Source organism: Dermacentor variabilis, chromosome 5 (assembly GCF_050947875.1).
Source record: "Dermacentor variabilis isolate Ectoservices chromosome 5, ASM5094787v1, whole genome shotgun sequence".
Lineage (NCBI taxonomy): Eukaryota > Metazoa > Arthropoda > Arachnida > Ixodida > Ixodidae > Dermacentor > Dermacentor variabilis.
Genome location: NC_134572.1, coordinates 203215538 through 203235304, shown reverse-complemented (window position 1 = coordinate 203235304; position 19767 = coordinate 203215538). Strand labels below are relative to the sequence as shown.

Sequence of the window (19767 nt, the reverse complement as noted above, 5' to 3'; positions counted from 1 at the left end):
TAGTCATCGATTGGGCACAAGAATACTTACTCGACAGGCATCAAGCGGTATTTGTTCATATTGTTCTTTCTAACATCTAGCCCGTCATGTCTAGCATGCCCAGGGCTCGGTACTGGAGCCAGCATCATATGTAATCAGGATAAACAACAATCACGTGGCTATAAATTAAAACATTCATATTTTTCCGACTACTTCGCTATTTATCGGTTTCTTATTGACCGTCCCAATTGCAGCCAAATAAAAAAGGACTTGCAGAAAATAAACGTGTGGTATTTTGATCGGCAGATGAATATTAATATCAAGGAAACAAAGCTAATGCGGCTTAATACCCAAAAAAGCTTGCCGCAAATTTATCGAATAAATAATGATGTAATTCAACCAGCCTGCATGCATTCGGCGTGCAGTCTGTCTGGCCGCGCCTGTAGGAAGCTTGCATTTGTATTTGATAGTATCCTTGTTTTTTGGGGGGGCTTTTACACGCAAGTAGTATCTGTCTGGCAGCGCTTCCGGTGGGAAACCTGCATTCGTATTTGATAGTATTCGTGATTTTTCTCAGGCTTTTCTCTTTTCTCAGGTATTCTTGTCTTTTCTCAGGCCGCCATTGGAATATGAACCTGGCAACGTTTAACGCTAGAACGTTATCTAGTGAGGCGAGTCTAGCAGTGCTATTGGAGGAATTAGAGGGCAGTAAATGGGATATAATAGGGCTCAGTGAAGTTAGGAGGACACATGAAGCATATTCAGTGCTAAAAAGCGGGCACGTCCTGTGCTACCGGGGCTTAGCGGAGAGACGAGAACTAGGAGTCGGGTTCCTGAATAATACGAATTTAGCTGTTAACACACAGGAATTATATATCAGTAACGAGAGGGTGGCAGGTCTTGTTGTGAAACTTAAGAGGTGCAAAATGAAGGTAGTACAGGTCTACGCCCCTACATCCAGTCATGGTGACCAGGAAGTCGAAAGCTTTTATGAAGACGTGGAATCGGCGATGGGTAGAGTGAAAACTAAATACACTATACTAATGGGTGACTTTAATGCCAAGGTAGGCAAGAAGCAGGCTGGAGAAAAGGCAGGGGTGGAATATGGCATAGGCACTACGAATAGCAGGGGAGAGTTATTAGTAGAGTTTGCGGTACAGAATAATATGCGGATAATGAATACTTTCTCCCGCAAGCGAGTTAGTCGAAAGTGGACGTGGAGGAGCCCGAACGGCGAGAATAGAAATGAAATAGGTTTCATACTCTGCGCTAACCCTGGCATCATACAAGATGTGGACATGCTCAGCAAGGTGCGCTGCAGCGACCATAGGATGGTAAGAACTCGAATTAGCCTAGACTGGAGGAGGAAACGGAATAAACTCGGACATAAGGAGCCGATCAATGAGTTAGCGGTAAGAGGGAAAATAGAGGAATTCTAGATCAAGCTACAGAACAGGTACTCCGCTTTAACTCAGGAAGAGGACCTTAGTTTTGAAGCAATGAACGACAATCTTGTGGGCATCATTAAGGAGTGTGCAGTAGAAGTCGATGGTAACTGCGTTAGACAGGATACCAGTAAGCTATCGCAGGAGGCGAAAGATCTGATCAAGAAACGCCAATGTATGAAAGCCTCTAATCCAACAGCTAGAATATAACTGGCAGAACTTTCGAAGTTAATCAACAAGCGTAAGACAGCTGACATAAGGAAGTATAATATGGATAGAATTGAACATGCTCTCAGGAACGGAGAAAGCCTAAAAGCAGTGAAGAAACTAGGAACTGGCAAGAATCAGATGTATGCGTTAAGAGACCAAAGCCGGCAATATCATTACTAATATGGATGAGATAGTTCAAGTGGCTGAGGAGTTCCATAGAGATTTATACAGTACCAGTGGCACCCACGACGATAATGGAAGAGAGAATAGTCTAGAGGAATTCGAAATCCCACAGGTAACGCCGGAAGACGTAATGAAAGCCTTGGGAGCTATGCAAAGGGGGAAGGCAGCTGGGAAGGATCAGGTAACAGCAGATTTGTTGAAGGATGGTGGGAACACTGTCCTAGAAAGATTGGCCGCCCTATATACACAATGCCTCATGACCTCGAGCGCACCGGAATCTTGGAAGAACGTTAACATAATCCTAATCCATAAAATAGGGGACGCCAAAGACTTGAAAAATTATAGACCGATCAGCTTACTTTTAGTTGCCTACAAACTATTTACTAAGGTAATCCCAAATAGAATAAGGAACACCTTAGGCTTCTATCAAGCAAAGGACCAGGCAGGATTCCGTAAATGCTACTCAACAATAGACCATATTCACACTATCAATCAGGTGATAGAGAAATGTGCGGAATATAACCAACCCTTATATATAGCTTTCATTGATTACGAGAAAGCGTTTGATTCTGTCGAAACTTCCGCAGTCATGGAGGCATTACGGAATCGGGGTGTAGAAGAGCCGTATGTAAAAATACTGAAAGATATCAATATTTATAGCGGCTCCACAGCCACCGTTGTCCTCCATAAAGAAAGCAACGAAATCCCAATAAAGAAAGGCGTCAGGCAGGGAGATGCGATCTCTCCAATGCTATTCACAGCGTGTTTACAGGAGGTATTCAGAGACCTGGATTGGGAAGAATTGGGGATAAAAGTTAACGGAGAATACCTTAGTAACTTGCGATTCACAGATGATATTGCCTTGCTTAGTAACTCAGGGGACCAATTGCAATGCATGCTCACTGACCTGGAGAGGCAAAGCAAAAGAGTGGTTCTAAAAATTAATCTGCTCACGCTGATGAGAGAGGCCTTAGCTATTCAATCTAGCACTGTCGAGCATATGGACGGTAACATCTCCCACCTAACACGTAGAGTTGGCATCCTCGAGTCTAAAATGAAAATGATAGACTCTAGCAAAATCAAAAGCATCTCCACTGGCACCACAGAAAAAGCTAAGAAAGTACAGCAGGATCCCGATAACACGAGTACCCTGCAGGTTCTGCTAGTTCAATAGAAATCAAAATGGCGGGACAAACCAGAAAGCTAATTATCTGGCAGTGGAATTGCGCCAGCTTCTTAAGGCGCAAGGCTGCTCTATTGCCGCTCATCAAAGCACAAGCGATAATGCCGCACGTCCTGCTCTTGCAAGAAACACTTAGTGAGAAGGTAAATTTATCGGACTACCGTTCGGTTAGCCAAAAAGGGGAAAATGGCAGAGGTATCGCGACATTCGTCAGGAAAGACACCTCTTTTCAGGAGCACGAAGTCAAAATTTGTAACTCGGATAAGAAATCAGGTCTCGAGGCACAGTTAATTGAAATCATCCCCCACGGAAAAATCCGACGAAACATTTTCATTCTCAACTTGTACAGCTCTCCTTCCGCTCATAAGCATAATCTCCGGTCACTACTAAATAGGGTAGCAACCGCTGCGAAATCGCAGCCCTTAATAGTCGCAGGAGATTTCAACGCTCCCCACCCGGCTTGGGGTTATGTAACACGAACAAAGAAAGGAGCCAACCTAGTTGCAGCGAGTACAGACCTAAACCTGACGCTGGTCTCGCACCCACGTTTCCCCACGAGGCTGGGAAACTCGGTCGCCAGAGACACGACCCCTGATCTTAGCTTCACTAGAAATGCTGTGGCCACATGGTCCAACTTACATGAGAACTTGGGGAGCGACCACTACATAATAGAACTCAGGATGGAAATAATAGCAGCTCCTCCCAAAACCTATAAATACACAGACTGGGACCTCTTTAGGAAAATAAGAGGTGAAGATGAGGCAGTATACGACACGTTCAGTGAACTGCTTGTACAGATACAAATGGATGTCGAGAAGGCCACCAAGGAAATAGTTACGGATGTTGATGCCCCAGGGATGGACGCAAGGTTAGCGCATCTCCTGGAAGCCAAGCGCTCTCTCCTCGAGAGATGGAAGACACAAAGACTCAATCGCAGGCTACGGAAAAAGATCGCGGAGCTCAATAAACTCATTGAGGAGCACTGCTCCGAACTTAATAAACAGCAATGGAGAGACGCCTGCTCGGCAGCAGATGAAAATGCGCAAAGGAGGCAAATGGACCCTCTTTAAACATCTCTTAGACGATGGACAATCCAAATGTAATCAGAGACTAGTCATAGACCGATTAATTAATAAGGAAAAAATTGAAGGCATCTCAGAAGCCTCCATATTTCGGAAACTAGCGAACAAATACCTTCCAATTGGCCAAAGCCCAGGTTCTCCCCTCCCTCAGTATGAGGGCGCGCCTGCCCCAGAGCTGGACGTCCCCTTCTCGGAAGCTGAGATCAGGGAAGTGCTGCACAATTTAAACGGAAGGTCTGCCCCAGGCCCCGACGGAGTTACAAACCGGCTCTTAAGAAATTTGGACGACAAAGCAATTCACGCTTTAGTGAAGGAGATAAATGAGGTATGGGAGGAGGGAGTTGTACCGGAGAGTTGGAAGAAGGCCACAGTGGTCTTAATCCCCAAGCCAGCTAAATCACCCAGCTTGGAGAACCTCCGTCCTATCTCCCTTACTTCTTGCATTAGCAAAGTAGCGGAACATGCAGTGCATAACAGGATATCGAGACATATTGAGCGCAACGAACTATTCCCGTACAATATGGTTGGTTTCAGGCCCTTCCTTTCAACGCAGGATGTCATGCTCCTGCTCAAAACACAGATAATCGACTCTCAAAGCAAAGATGTAAAAGGGGTCCTCGCACTGGATCTATCCAAGGCATTCGATACAATTGCACATGACTATATCCTTCAGGAGATATCGGCCTTGAACTTAGGAGTTAAATTCTTCTCCTTCGTTGCATCCTTCCTCGAGAGCAGGACGGCGGCTATAAATTTGAGGCAATCAGTCTCGGAATATTTCACACTCGGAAACAGGGGTACTCCCCAAGGGGCAGTTATCTCACCCCTTCTGTTTAATATAGCAATGCGCAAGTTGTCGGAAAGCCTTGCAGCAATTCCTTACGTAGGTCATGCATTATATGCTGACGATATTACAATCTGGTGTCCTGGAGGATCGGAGGCTACGGTCGAACAAGCTCTACAGGAGGCTCTGGATGTTAGAGTCTTTCTTGAAAGGTACGGGACTGGCACTCTCGCCTGGAAAGTCGGAACTCCTGCTGTACAGACAGGCTAGACGAGGTGCTAGGCGACTCACCCCACTCGATCAGGTGCCCATTAGCGTTCGTACCAGAGATGGACACACCATCCCGAGAGTAGACTCTATCAAAATACTAGGGCTTTCAATAAACTCAAAGGGATGCAACGCTAAGACTATAGCCCAACTCACCACGAAAACTGAAAACATTATTAGATTATTATGAGAGTGTCCAACAAGAAAGGTGGCACAGGCGAGGATATACTCCTTAGGGCTCACCATGCTTTCCTCATCAGCCATGTCATTTACATAGTCGCGGCCCTCAATTGGACGAAAACAGAAATGGATAAATTAGACACGCTTATGCGCAAAAGTATCAAAAGGGTGATCGGCGTGCCAATCACGGCTAGCACAGAGAAACTCATGACATTGGGAGTACACAACACAACTTCAGAATTAATAGAAGCACAAAGATCAGCACAAATTATTAGATTATCAAACTCCAAAGCAGGCAGAAGACTTCTGGATGCGGCAGGCCTCCGTCCTAGCTTCAATCAGGGAAATATCATGCAACTTAATATTCAGACAAGGAACTCCTTTATTGTAGACCCTTTTCCAAGAAATGTCCACCCCCAACACAATAAAGGTCGAAGGTTAGCGAGGGCTAGAAATTTCTTAAAGAACGTATCCGGAACGGAGGCCTTTGTTGACGCGGCGCGACACGCCAGTGCCAACCAGTTCTCCGTAGCCATAGTCAATGAAAGGGGAGAACTCCTCTCGGCAGCCTCGCTGAAAACCTCCTCGGTCGATGTGGCCGAACAGGCTGCTATAGCTCTCGGATTACAGGACTCAAAACGCACTACGGTGTACATGGACTCCCGAGCAGCCGTTAGAGCGTTCGCATCGGGCTTGATAGCCAAAGAAGCAGCCAGGATTCTAAACGGCAAACAGCCCTCTGACATTGTTCACCACATAATCTGGTTCCCAGCTCACATGGGACCAGACGTATTACCGGGTCACCTGAACCCCAATGAGATAGCCCACGACCGTGCGCGAGGTTTCGTATGCCGCGACCGGATGGTGTCTCGGGTGAGTTCGGGAGAGCTCGTCCACAGTGATCCACTGGTTACTTTTCATGAAATCACCTCTCATTACAGAGGGAATAGGCAGAGTTTTCCTTTCGCCCATCATAAGCTCAACAGGCCACAAGCTAGCACGCTTCGCATGCTCTAGACAGGGTCAGGGGCTTTTTGAACATCCTCCACTCGGACATCGATCCACTCTGCCCAGATTGTGGCACTGAATTTAGCTCATTAAATCACATGCTCTGGCAGTGCCCTGTGTTACAGGATTTTAATACAGAAGAAGACTGGACGCAGGCCATCACAGACCCGAGACAGGACGTCCAGCTCCTCGCTGTCCAGAGGGCCCGTGAACGAGCAGAGAGGCATGGCCTCTCTGTTCCGACATGGGACTAGCCAACGGCTGGGTAGGGACTTGCAGGCCCCCGCTTAGCTCCTCAGGACCCCAATAAAGTCGTTTGCTGCTGCTGCTGCCGAAAACTAAAGTAATGTTTAACGGTCTCTGAAGAGAACAGCAATTTACAATAGGTAGCGAGGCGCTGGAAGTGGTGAGGGAATACATCTACTTAGGGCAGGTTGTGACGGCGGATCCGGATCATGAGACGGAAATAATCAGAAGAATAAGAATGGGCTGGGCTGCGTTCGGCAGGCATTCTCAGATCATGAACAGCAGGTTGCCATTATCCCTCAAGAGACAAGTGTATAATAGCTGTGTCTTACCAGTACTCACCTACGGGGCAGAAACCTGGAGGCTTACGAAAAGGGTTCTACCTAAATTGAGGACGACGCAACGAGCTATGGAAAGAAGAATGATGGGTGTAACGTTAAGGGATAAGAGCAGATTGGGTGAGGGAACAAACGCGAGTTAATGATATTGTAAGGAATATGACGAACGTGCGCGCAATCAGCAGCATCGGCAGCATCAAGCGCGTAGCAGAGGCTCGAGCTCGGGGACTGTGCTCGGTGCATCGTAGAACCGGCGGTCGCTACGAACCCCAATAAACCTCCTTTATAAGTGGTGGAGTCGTGCGGGGTAACGTTCCACTCTACCATCCTGGAACTCCGTTCTCGGACGCTACCCTCTGCCATGCCGGACGCCGACCAGCAGACTCTTGCATCGCCACCCATCCCTTGCGCTGGCACCGTTCGCCAGCGGGAGCCTCCCATCTTCAGCGGAACCGACGACAACGACGTTGAAGAGTGGCTGTCGTCCTACCAACGGGTGAGCGTTCACAACAAATGGAATGACTCGGACAAGCTGGCTTACGTATCATTCTACCTCGCGGGCGTGGACAATCTCTGGTTCAAAAATCATGAAAGGGATATCCGAACGTGGTTGGCGCTCAAGACGTCGATTACAGAAGTATTTGACCGACCCGCCGTCAGGAAACTCCGAGCCGAGTAGCGTTTGCGTACACGCGCACAGGACACGGGTGAGACATTCACCAGCTATATAGAAGACGTTCTCTATTTGTGCAGGCGCGTCAACACTGCCATGACGGAAGCGGAAAAAACCAAGCACGTCCTGAAGGGAACGTGCCACACCGAATGCGGCATCACTCTGCAGCCTTACCACCGGCCCAGAACAAGCCTCCCTGATAACGCAAATCAAGCATTTCGTCCGCGAAGAAGTCGCACGACAGCTATCTCTGGTGTCCGTCACTCAGGAGTCTGCCAGCACTTTGCCGTCTCATATCCGTAATGTGATCGATGAAGAGGTCGCGGAAGCGCTGCCGGCTGTTCACCAGCAGGATGTCGTGACTACACCAGTCACTTATGCTACGGTTGCTGCAATGGCCCCTCGCAGTGTGCCCGTGCGTCGCTTCCAGTAGCCTGTGCACCACCCTCCCCCTCCCGTCCCTTGGGCCTCCACTGCCGTCACTAACCCGTGGCGTACGCCGGACAATCGCCCTATATGCTTCGCATGTAGGTATCCCGGTCATATCGCAAGGTTCTGCCGCCGCCGATCGCAGGCGTTCGATGACGATCGCCGAGCGCCCTATGTGCCGTCTGATGCAAATGCGCCTTACGAACCCTTCGATCCATCACCAGCTCGCTCCCAGACTGATCGCCGTCCTCGCTTCGAACGCCGCCGCTCACCCTCCCCACGTCGTCGATCGCTTTCCCCTATGCGTCGACGACCCGTCTCTAATGAAGAGGGAAACTAGACGACGCAGTTCCTGAGGCAAGAACTGCGCAAGTGTCGACATGCCGAAGTCCTTCTCCTTTACCTGCCAATGTCATTGATGTGTTTATCGAAGATGTCGCTACAGTCGCCTTAGTCGATACCGGTGCCGCTATTTCAGTTATGGATGCCATGTTTTGCCGTTCGCTTCGTAAAGTGACAACGTCTCTGTTTCGATTGTCGCTCCGAACGGCGAGTGCTCAACCCATTAGCCCTACCGCTGCTTGTACTGCCCGTGTGATCCTAGAGGACGTTTTCTACACGATTGATTTCATAGTTCTCTCATCGTGCTCCCACGCCGTTATTCTAGGATGGGATTTTCTCTCACGCCACAATGCCATCATCAATGCGCTCGGGCTGAGATTGAACTTTTCCACCTTGGTGACCTGGCCTCGGTCGATGCTCGTTCTGCCGCTAAAATTGTCGTGAAAGAAGGCACCTGTATCCCCCCTTGCTCTTCAGCATTCGTACCAGTCTTCTGTAGTACCATATCCGATGGGACGGTCTTCTTCATGCCCTCTCATCACTTTGTTACTCGAAAAGCGCTTCTTTTGCCCTTTGCAGCTCTTGACCTTGCCACCGGTGTGAGCACGATGCCCATTTACAATCATCTTTCATGGCCGCTATCACTGCTCCGCCGCGAATGCCTTGGTTACGTCGAGTCGGTCGATTCAACACGAATTGTCTCCGTCCTCGACGAAGTGTCTTCTACTGCCGCCCATGAACTGAGTGCCCTCTCCGTACCAGACTCAACATCGACTGGTGTGTTCAGCCCATTCATTGCCGAAGATCTGACGCCTTCGCAGCGATCTCAACTTGTCGCAATCCTTCAGCACTTCCGCCTTTATTTCGACGTTGCGCAAACCTCTCTTGGCCGTGCATCGACAGTCAAGTATTACATCGACACTGGCACTCACTCACCCCTGCGACAAAGACCATATCGCGTGTCCGCTACGGAACGTCGCGTCATTGCAGACCAGATCGATGACATGCTCCGTCGAGGCGTCATTCAACCTTCCCAAAGCCCATGGGCCTCTCCCGTAGTCCTCGTCACAAAGAAAGACGGTTCCATCCGCTTCTGTGTTGACTTTAGACGGTTGAACAAAGTCAAGCTGAAGGACGTCTACCCATTACCACGCATCGATGATGCTCTTCACTGTTTGCAGGGAGCCGAGTTTTTTTCTTCGCTGGATTTTCGGTCAGGCTACTGGCAGATTCCGATGGCAGAGGCCGATCGCCCGAAAACTGCCTTTGTTACACCAGACGGCTTGTATGAATTCACCGTCATGCCTTTCGGACTTTGCAACGCACCGGCTACGTTCGAAAGAATGATGGATAATGTTCTGCGTGGCCTCAAATGGAAAATATGTCTTTGCTATATTGACGACATTGTGGTGTTCGCCCCTGATTTCCCAACACACCTGCTCCGCCTCCAGCACGTACTCACTTGCTTGACCAACGCCGGGTTGCAACTTAACTTGAAGAAGTGTCGATTTGCTGTTCGTCAGCTAACAATTTTATGCCATGTCGTGTCAAAGAAGGGCATTCGCCCGGATCCCGAGAAGCTACGTGCTGTTACTGCGTTCCCAAAACCTACTACTATGAAAGAGCTACGCAGTTTTATCGGCCTCTGCTCTTACTTCCGGCAATTCGTTCGAAACTTTGCGTCAATTATATCGCCTATCACGCAGCTCCTTGGTGGCGCTAGAGATCTCTCATCATGGTCTGCAGAGTGTGACGACGCCTTCACAACCTTGCGCCGTCTTCTCACGACGCCACCCATTCTTCGCCAGTTTGACCCACAATCGCCAACCGAAATCCATACCGATGCAAGCGGTGTAGGCCTTGGCGCTCTGTTGGCACAGCGTCAACCTGGCCACCCAGAATACGTCGTCGCATACGCGAGTCGCACGTTAACCAAGGCGGAGACCAATTACAGCGTTACAGAAAAGGAGTGTTTGGCCATTGTGTGGGCGCTTGGCAAGTTTCGCCCATTATTATACGGCCGATCTTTTGACGTAGTGACCGACCACCACGCACTATGTTGGCTGTCGACGCTCTAAGATCCATCGGGCCGCCTTACCCGCTGGGCATTGCGAATCCAAGACTACGACATCCGCGTGGTGTACCGTTCCGGGCGAAAGCACTCCGACGCTGACGCGCTATCCCAATCACCGCTTCCCCCGAAGGCTAGTCACGACTCCCCCTGCGAGTGCACATTATCCTCTCTGGACGTTGACACTGTCGCTGCTGCATAGTGTAATGATCCCTGGACTGCATCTCTGCTCGACCTTCTCTCGGATACGGCGAAAGTTCCAGCGTCACGTACGCTTCGGCGCCAAGTTCCTCATTTTGCGATTCGCGACCAGCTACTATATCGACGCAACTATGCCCCAGAGGGACGCACCTGGTTACTCGTCATTCCGAGAACCTTGCGATCAGAGCTCTGCTCCTCGTTCCACGTCGACCCTCAGTGTGGCCATGCGGGAGTCTTCAAGACCTACTAAAGACTTCGACACCGCTATTACTGGCGGGGAATGTATAATTTCGTTCGAAAGTTCGTCCGCTCTTGTCATGAGCGCCAACGCCGGAAAGCGCCACCGCACAACTCCGCCGGTGAACTCCAGCCTTCACAATGCCCATCCCGACCCTTTGATCGCGTGGGCATAGATCTCTACTGGCCACTTCCGTTGACTCCTGCCGGCAACAGGTGGGTAATCGTTGCGGTAGACCACTTAACCCGTTATTCGGAGTCTGCTGCTCTACCGAATGCTACAGCGCAGGAGGTCGCCAATTTCCTACTTCGCCGTTTTCTCCTTCGTCATGGAGGTCCACGTGAACTTTTAAGCGATAGAGGCCGCGCCTTCTTATCTGAAGTTATCGAACAACTGCTTGCTGAATGCGCTATTGTTCATCGTAAATGCACTGCTTATCACCCACAGACTAACGGTACCACGGAACGCTTTAATCGAACTCCTGGTGACATGCTCGCCATGTATGTCTCACCTGATCACTCTAATTGGGACCTAGTTCTTCCGTTTGTCACCTACGCCTACAACACTGCGACTCAGGCCACTACCGGATTCTCACCCTTTTACCTTCTTTACGGCCGTCATCCTTCGCACACCATCGACACCATTCTACCCTACCGGCCGGACCCATCCGAATGCCTGCCGATCTCGAAAGCCGCCAGACAAGCAGAGAAATGTCGCCAGCTTGCCCGCCCATTCACCTCGGACGATCAGAACCGCCAAAAAGCCGTTCACGATGCCCAGAACTCGACTCCCACTTTTCTCCCGGGCGCTCTCGTCTGGTTGTTAGCGCCACACCGCACGCCTGGGCTCGCTTCAAAACTCCTTCCGAAGTACGACGGTCCATACCGCGTTCTCGAGAGAACATCACCCGTTAATTACCTGGTTGAGCCGCTAACGCCGCCGTCCGATATGCGACGTCGTAACCGCGAAGTCGTTCACTTTCAGCGTCTCAATCCGTATAATTCTACGGTCCTTCCAGAAAACTAAGTCGCCAGGATGGCTCCTTTATTTCCGCGGGGCCATTGTAAGGAAGAGGACGAACGTGCGCGCAGTCAGCAGCATCGGCAGCACCAAGCGCGCAGCAGAGGCTCGAGCTCGGGGACTGTGCTCAGTGCATCGTAGAACCGGCGGTCGCTACGAACCCCAATAAATCTCCTTTATAACATCTTAGTTGAAATCAAGAAAAAGAAATGGGCATGGGCAGGACATGTAATGAGGAGGGAACATAACCGATGGTCATTAAGGGTTACGGACTGGATTCCAAGGGAAGGGAAGCGTAGCAGGGGGCGGCAGAAAGTTAGGTGGGCGGATGAGATTAGGAAGTTTGCAGGGACTACATGGCCACAATTAGTACATGACCGGGGTTGTTGGAGAAGTATGGGAGAGGCCTTTGCCTTGCAGTGGACGTAACCAGGCTGATGATGATGCTCGGCATGCAGTCTGTTCGGCCACGTTGCCGGTGCAAAACTTGTATTTGATAGTATTTGTCTTTTCTCAAGCTTTTTCAAGCACCTGTTTAGCATGCGGTCTGTTCGTCCGCGTTGTTGGTGCGAAATTTACGTTCGTTTGATAGTATTCGTCTTTCTCGGGCTTTTGCACGCATGCGTTCCGCAGGCCGTCTCTCCGGCACGCGGTCGTTGCGAAACTTGCATTCGTATTTGATATGATTTGTTTTTTTCAGCCTATTGCACACACGTGTTCCGCATAGTCTATCCAGCCGCGTTACCGGTGCGAAAATTGCATTGTCATTTGTCAGTATTCGTTTTCTCTCAGAGTTTTGCACGCACGTGTGCCGCATGTAGGCTTGCATTCGTATGAGATAGTATTTGTTTCTTTTGTCAGGCGTTTGCACGGACATGTTCCACATTTTCTGTCCGGCCGTGCTGCCCGTGCAAAACATAATCGTATTTGCTAGTATTCGTGTTTTCTTGGGCTTTTGCACGCAAGTTTTCCGCATAGTCTGTCCGGCCACGCTGCCGGTGCGAAACTCGGATTCATATTTGATAGTATTCGAGCTTTTTCTCGAGCTCTTGCACGGAAGTGTTCCGCATGCAGCCTCTCCGACAGCACTGCCAGTGTAAAACACATCCGTATTTATGCTTTTTCTAAAGCTCTTGCATGCACATGTTCCACATACAGTCTCTCAGTCTGCCCTGCCGGTGCTAAGCTTGCATTCGTATTTGTTAGTATTCGTGTTTTTTGGCGGGCTCTTTCACGCAGGTGTTCCTCGCATTTGTATCACAGCGCAACAAGTTGGCAGGGACAAATAGAGTAGAGACAAAAAAAAAAAAGAACGCCAGGCCGAAGTGCTAGGCTAGTTGGTTTTGCATGTATTTTTGATCAAAGCGGTCAAGAAATTGACTGGAACCGGCAATGTAGACATGCGAAGACATGCAAAGTAGACTGCCACTTCGAAGCGCTGTGGAAGAACTGGTGGGCTAGTTGCTTATGCATGTCTATCTGATCACAAGACACAATAAATTGACAAGAACCTACGTAGTAGACATTACAAAGCGCTATGGACGAATTAGTGGGAGGGCTAGTTATGCTGTCTGATCACAGCACACTAAATTGACAGGGACGAACATAGTAGACGGCTTAACGCAGTGTAAGGCTGAAGTGGTGGGTTAGTTGATTGTGCATGTATTTTTTTATTAAGGCGCACAAGAATTTGACAGGAACCGAAAGAGTAGACACCAAAACGCGCGTTGGACGAAGTGGTGGACTAGTTGGTTATCAATGTCTGTTTAATCACAGCGCACTATGAATTGACAGTGACTGGCAGAGTAGACACCACAAAGCGCTGTGGACGAACTGGTGGGATAGTTGGTTATCCATGTCTATTTGAACACAGTGCTTAATAAATTGACAAGGAAGGACAGAGTAGGCGCTACAACGCGCTATGGAAGAAGTGGTGGGTTGGAATATTGTGAATGTCTGTTTGGTCAGAGTGCGAAAAAATGACAGAGATGGACAAGTAGACACAAAAGTGCTGTGGACAAATTAGTGGGCTAGTTGGTTATGCATGCCTATTTATTGACAGGACGCAATAAATTCATAGGAAACTGCAGAGTAGGCGCTGCAAAGCGCTATGGATGAAGTGGTGGGCTGGAATGTTATGCGTGTCTATTTGGTATGCACGTCCATTTTGTCTATTTGGTTGTATTTGCTGTTGCCGCATGGCGGCATAATCTTAAGTCATGCCCGCGATTTCACCCCTTACAGACTGAGGGTTCGCTGCATTGTTTTGCATTACAACCACCGCTCGATCCAGGTACATGATAAGGAATTCAACTTTATTGATAGTTACTTTTTATATTTTAACGTTGTCTTCGAAAGATTTAACCTGTGATCCTTGACACACATGCGCAACCCTCCTACTCTATTTTCTGTATGCGTATATTTGTTTCCCATCAATAAAATTATTCAGTTGTAAGTGCCTTGTCCTGTCTTCCCTCTTTGCGCTGGTCTTTGTGCGCTTTTATAGTTTCAAATGCAAGTAAATCAACTAGCCCAGTAGAGCATTCTGGTACACTCGGCAGCTCGTGCGACCTGCCGTCCGACGCCGTGGCTGGCGTCGCTTTCCAGCCACTAAGATGGTCACACGCTTTGCAAATACAAGCCCAACGCTGGCTCTCTTGTGCGAGACCCCAGGCGCATGTGAGGAGTCACTCTCTGGGTGCTTGTGGCACTGCGGCTCAAATCGACACAGCCACGTCCAAAAAAGCTCTGGAGGTCTGCCAGTACACTTATCAGGCATATCGGTGATTGTACTGTGACAGGAGACAGCGGGTGCAGGTATGCATAATTCGGGATTACGTACTGTGTGCCGTGACAATTGCCCCTTCCCACGCTTGTTAAGCTTCACCGCACTACTTTATGTATGTTTCACCGTGCAACACTTCTGTGCTGAGGCAAAGCTGCCAATCTGAAACCGGCATTATGCGAAGCATTGTGCTTTTTATTAGGCTTCGAAGCCAATCGCGAGGATTACAGAGGCGGAATCAGTGCCGTTGCTGGCAGGAGCGAATTCTTTCAATGAAAAACACGGCACCGAACGGCAACAAAGTCAATAGCGAACGTCGAAGCAGCTAGGCGTCGCGTTGCCGCGGTGGTGGCTACGGTTGCCAGCGGATCTGTGTGCTCTCGAGAGCGCCGGTTCAAGCCGGCGAGATGATCAATACGGCGGTATTGGCTTTAGTGCCTTCTTGGACCTGCGGTCGCGGCAAAAAAGGCAGGAAAGTCGGACGGCAAAGGGTACTTGCGCCGGAAATTTCAGACGTTCTTACATATTGACTCTACGGGGTACATTGTGGTGCCGGGAAGCCATTTTCATTGTTGGGCATGTCCCGAAAATCGGGCGGCCGGGAAATCGGTCGTTAACTGTGCAATGACAACTCCTCCAACCGACGACACGGCGTCAAAGACAATTAGTTACGATTCCTCTATTTTACTCGAGCCAGCGTTAGGGTAACTTTCGTTCCTTTTAATGAAATGGCAGCTTATTTTGCCTGATTGCACAAATTCCCTGAGTATTTCCAGGCTATTAAAAAAAACTGAGAATTTCCGGTTGGTAGGCACTCCGCTGCTGCCTGCCTGGACTGCCTGCTGCAGGCCTGGACTATATATGGCTGCCTGACTGCATCCTGCACGCCTTTGATATCACTGGCTTCCTGCCTGTACTGCCTGCTGCCCGCCTTGATCACGTCTGGCTGCCTGCCTGCTGGACTACCACTGGCTGCCTGCCTAGACTGCCTGATGCAAATAAAGACGGTGTCCCGAGCACGAGCGGCTGCTACGGTCGCTGTTCCCTCAGTTGCTGCCAGATGACGAACGAGTCAGACGTCCGGGTCTAAGTCCCGCCGTTGTCTACCACACTGTTCACCTAGACTGCCTGCTGCCCACCTGGAGTACCTGCTGCCCGCCTAGACTGCCTGCTGCATGCCTGGACTGCCTGCGGCCTGTCCGGACTACCTGTGCTGAACTGAAAGCGTGGACTGCCTGATGCCCACCTGAACCATCTGCTGCTTGCCTGAACCACCTGCTGCACGCCTGAACTGCCTGCTACGACAGTCTGCTGCCCGCCTGGACTGCCTGGTACCTGCCAGGAATGTCTGCTGCATGCTTCAACTACCTCCTGGCTATCTGAACACCTGCTAGCTGCCTGCTGCTCAGCTGCTACCTGCTGCCGGCCTGCTGGCTGCTTGGTACCCGCCTGGACTGCCTGCTGCCCATCTAGACTGCCTGTCTGAACTGCCTGATGCCGTCTTGGACTACCTGCTGCCCACCTGGACAGCCTGCTTAGACTGCCTGCTGCTCGCCTAGGTCACCTGCTTCCTGGACTGCATCCTGCCTTCGTGGACTTCCTGCTGGCTGCCTACCTGCCCGGACTAAAGACTTGACTTGCTCCTAAACAAAGCTGCTACATTTATAGTCGGAGATCATTTCAATTATCCAATCATATGCTACACCAACAGTTTCCTAGTGTACTTTGTTCTCTTACTGTTGAATGCCAGTAACTCCTGACTTGCCTTTTCTGCCAATCATGTATCACAACTAAGTCACTTACACAGCAGTATAAAAACCAGCTCAAAAGATATTTTGGCGAAAAAGATAAAATTGCTTGCCTGTAAATCACTTGGGCAGTCAGAACTGGAAAACGCATCGACCATCTGGAGCCCACATTGAACATATCAAAATTGACTTGAAGCTGTTCAGAATCGTGCTACTAGGTTCACTCAATATCCATATGAAGTCGGTATTTCTGTACTGAAAGCCAAATCCGGATGAACACATCTAATTGCCAACGCATTGCTAGTTTCGTGCTCTATCAAGTTTTCTCAGCACTCATCATGTGCCTTACATCATTCCCAGGAAAACACGGGGAAGGCGGGAGATGGAAATTCAAGACGATGAGCGAAACGAGAACAAGGTGAAAGCAGGAGCCTTTAAAGCCAATGTTTCGACAAGTGGACTTTTCTTCAAGGCGACATATGCTTTACTCGCCACAGTATATATAGGTGGGGTTCTTCTAAAGAGGAGAGGGCCTAAGACGGGTGGGTGCGGCAACGAGCGAAGGTGTGTTAGCGTGTCGAATTGAGAATAAAGGAGTGCTGTGCGCAAGGCCAGGGACACAGCCGTCTCTCAATACGTGTCAACGCCCGTGTGTCAGCCGGCGTGTCCACAGCGTGCACAGCAGCCCTCTATTACCTGTTTTACCGGTGCTCGTAAAAAAAGGAAAATACTGAAATGTTATACATAAATAAAGAAATAAATAAATAAATAAATTAAGGGAGGAAAAAGCAAAGAAAGGGGAAAACGGGAAAAAAAGAAAACGCTAAAAAAACAAACTGAGTGTTGTTGCCTACAGCTTGAAATTCAGCACAGCGAATACATTTTAAAGCTCTCTTTGCAATGTTTATGCCTATTGCTTGCAATGTCTTGAACTTATGGATAAGTTACGATTCTCTGTATTTTCTTTCTCATTCAGAGCGGAAATTGGAGTGTAAAATGCAGAGTTTAAATCCGTCAAGGTTATGACCTGGTTGGTTGAAACGCTTTGAGACAGCTTTGGGAAGCTTTTTAGTTGTCTCCGCGCGATGTCCGTTTAATCTGACGTTCATTGGTTGTCCTGTTTCGCCGATATATGGTTTCTTACAGAAGCAACATTCAAGCATATAAATCACATTCGAACTTGCACAAGAAAAACTTTATTTGACTTCGTGTGTACAACTATTTGCAGTGCTTTTAATTTGAATGTCACTTTGAAGGTGTCTGCAGGTTTTGCGCCTGGGTCAACAACATGCTTTTATTACGGGGGAATCCTTTTGGCTGACTTTTGCGTGCGCTATCGTGTCTTTAATGTTCCTGTTGCGGCGATAGGTAACCCTAAGTACATCCGGGGACGCTTTCCTCAGACGCTCGTTATTTAAAAACGCTTTTTGTTCGGCTTGTTGGTAGCTGTTTATTATAAAATATAAATACATCAAATAAACGGACATACAAGAGAAGACAACATGACAGGGCGCCACTCGCAACTGCTTGATTCACAGAACGCAGGAACATATTGTCACGAGAGGAAAAGCCAGCCAGTCAGTTCTAAGCGAACAGCCGTTTACAGTTCGTGTTTGCAGCAGCTACCACGCACACTTCTTCTTCCTCGACCTCTAGCGTAACTAGTGCGTGCCATTACCCCTCCCTCCAAAAAAAAGAAGAAATAAATAAATAAAGTTGGGGAGATGTTAAATGCCACAAGGAAAAATAAAAGAAAGGAGAAAGACAACGGACGAGACGACAGGGGCCGCATCACAAAGTTTGTGGATGAGAGTCAGCGCGAAAGGTAAGGCTTCATCCTGGTAACATGAACAATGTCAGAGGAACGTGGTCTACGGGAGTGGTGCGAAGTGTCGGCTGGAATAACTTCGTAGTTGACAGGACTTAGACGACGCAAAACTAGGTAGGGTCCAAAGTATCGGCGCAATAATTTTTCTGACCGGCCTCGTTGACGTATAGGGGTCCAAACCCATACAAGATCTCCCGGGTTGTATGTGACGTCTCGATGGCATATGTTGTATCGACGAGCATCTTGACTTTGTCGGGATAGAATTCGTTGCCGCGCAAGGTGCCGCGCCGCTTCGGCACGCTGAACAAAGGCGTCTGTATAGGTTGTGGTAGGTTGAGACGAAGTTGGGAGGAGCATCACGTCGAGCATAGTGGTGACGTCGCGTCCGTAGACCAGACGAAAAGGAGGAAACCCGGTGGTTTCTTGTAAGGCAGTGTTGTACGCGAATGTCACATACGGGAGCAGTTCGTCCCAATTTTTATGATCCATGGCAACATACATGGAAAGCATATCCGCAATCGTTTTGTTGAGACGCTCTGTTAAACCGTTAGTCTGCGGGTGATACGCAGTTGCCGTACGGTGCGTTGTTCCGCTCAGCTGCAGAATGTCTCTGACCAACTGGGCAGTGAAGGCCGTACCACGGTCTGGGATGACGACAGCGGGAGCACCATGTCGAAGGACGATATTTTTGATAAAGAAGTTAGCAACATCTGAAGCAGTAGCTCGCTGAACGGCTTGTGTTTCGCAGTATCGAGTGAGGTAATCGGTGGCGACGACGATCCAGCGGTTATCAGCCGAAGACTTGGGAAATGGGCCAAGTAAATCCATCCCGACTTGTTCAAAAGGTGAGCAAGGAGGTCGGACAGGCTGAAGCAGACCGGCTGGTTTTAGTGGTGGAACTTTGCGGCGCTGGCAATCTCGACAACTTCTGACGTACTGCTTCACGGTTTTTGTGAGTTTTCGCCAATAGTACTTCTGCTTGATCCTCGCGAGAGTACGCGTGAAACCAAGATGCCCGGACGTTGGTTCGTCATGGCATGCACGTAGAACGTCGTCGCGGAGAGTAGCGGGAACAACGAGCAGGAAAACGGCTGCCGTAGGGTGAAAGTTCCGCTTGTATAGGATGTCGCCACGTAGGCAGAAAGAGGACAAGTGGCGCGCGAACAGCCGTGGGGGTTGTGGGCGGCGTCCTTCAAGGTATTCAATCAAGGGCTGGAGCTCGGAATCTTGGCGTTGCTGTTGAGCAAGGTTTAAAGACGGAAGAGTGCAAAGAAAACCAGAATCGTCGTCAGTATCTAGTGGTGCGGGTTCGACGGGGGCGCGGGAGAGACAGTCGGCGTCAGTGTGTTTCTGGCCAGACTTATAGACGATGGTCACATCAAATTCCTGTAACCGAAGGCTCCATCTTGCGAGACGGCCTGAAGGATCTTTGAGATTCGCCAGCCAGCAGAGAGAGTGGTGGTCGCTGACGACACGGAAGGGGCGTCCGTACAGGTATGGGCGGAACTTCTGGATAGCCCATATGAC

The 19767-nt window shown here is 49.3% G+C and overlaps 1 protein-coding gene across 2 annotated transcripts in view; it reads left to right on the top strand.

Moving 5' to 3' along the window:
• LOC142583453 (uncharacterized) overlaps positions 1-17858 on the top strand; it is a 154321-nt gene extending 136463 nt beyond the window's left edge. Inside the window, exon 5 of one of the 2 annotated variants that reach the window (XM_075693919.1) lies at positions 15476-17858. In XM_075693919.1, coding sequence (XP_075550034.1) covers positions 15476-15754 — 279 coding nt within the window. In that variant the 3' untranslated portion in view covers positions 15755-17858. The remainder of the gene's footprint in view (positions 1-15475) is intronic. The other variant, XM_075693920.1, reaches the window with a different exon arrangement.
• The last annotated feature ends 1909 nt before the right edge of the window (positions 17859-19767 follow it).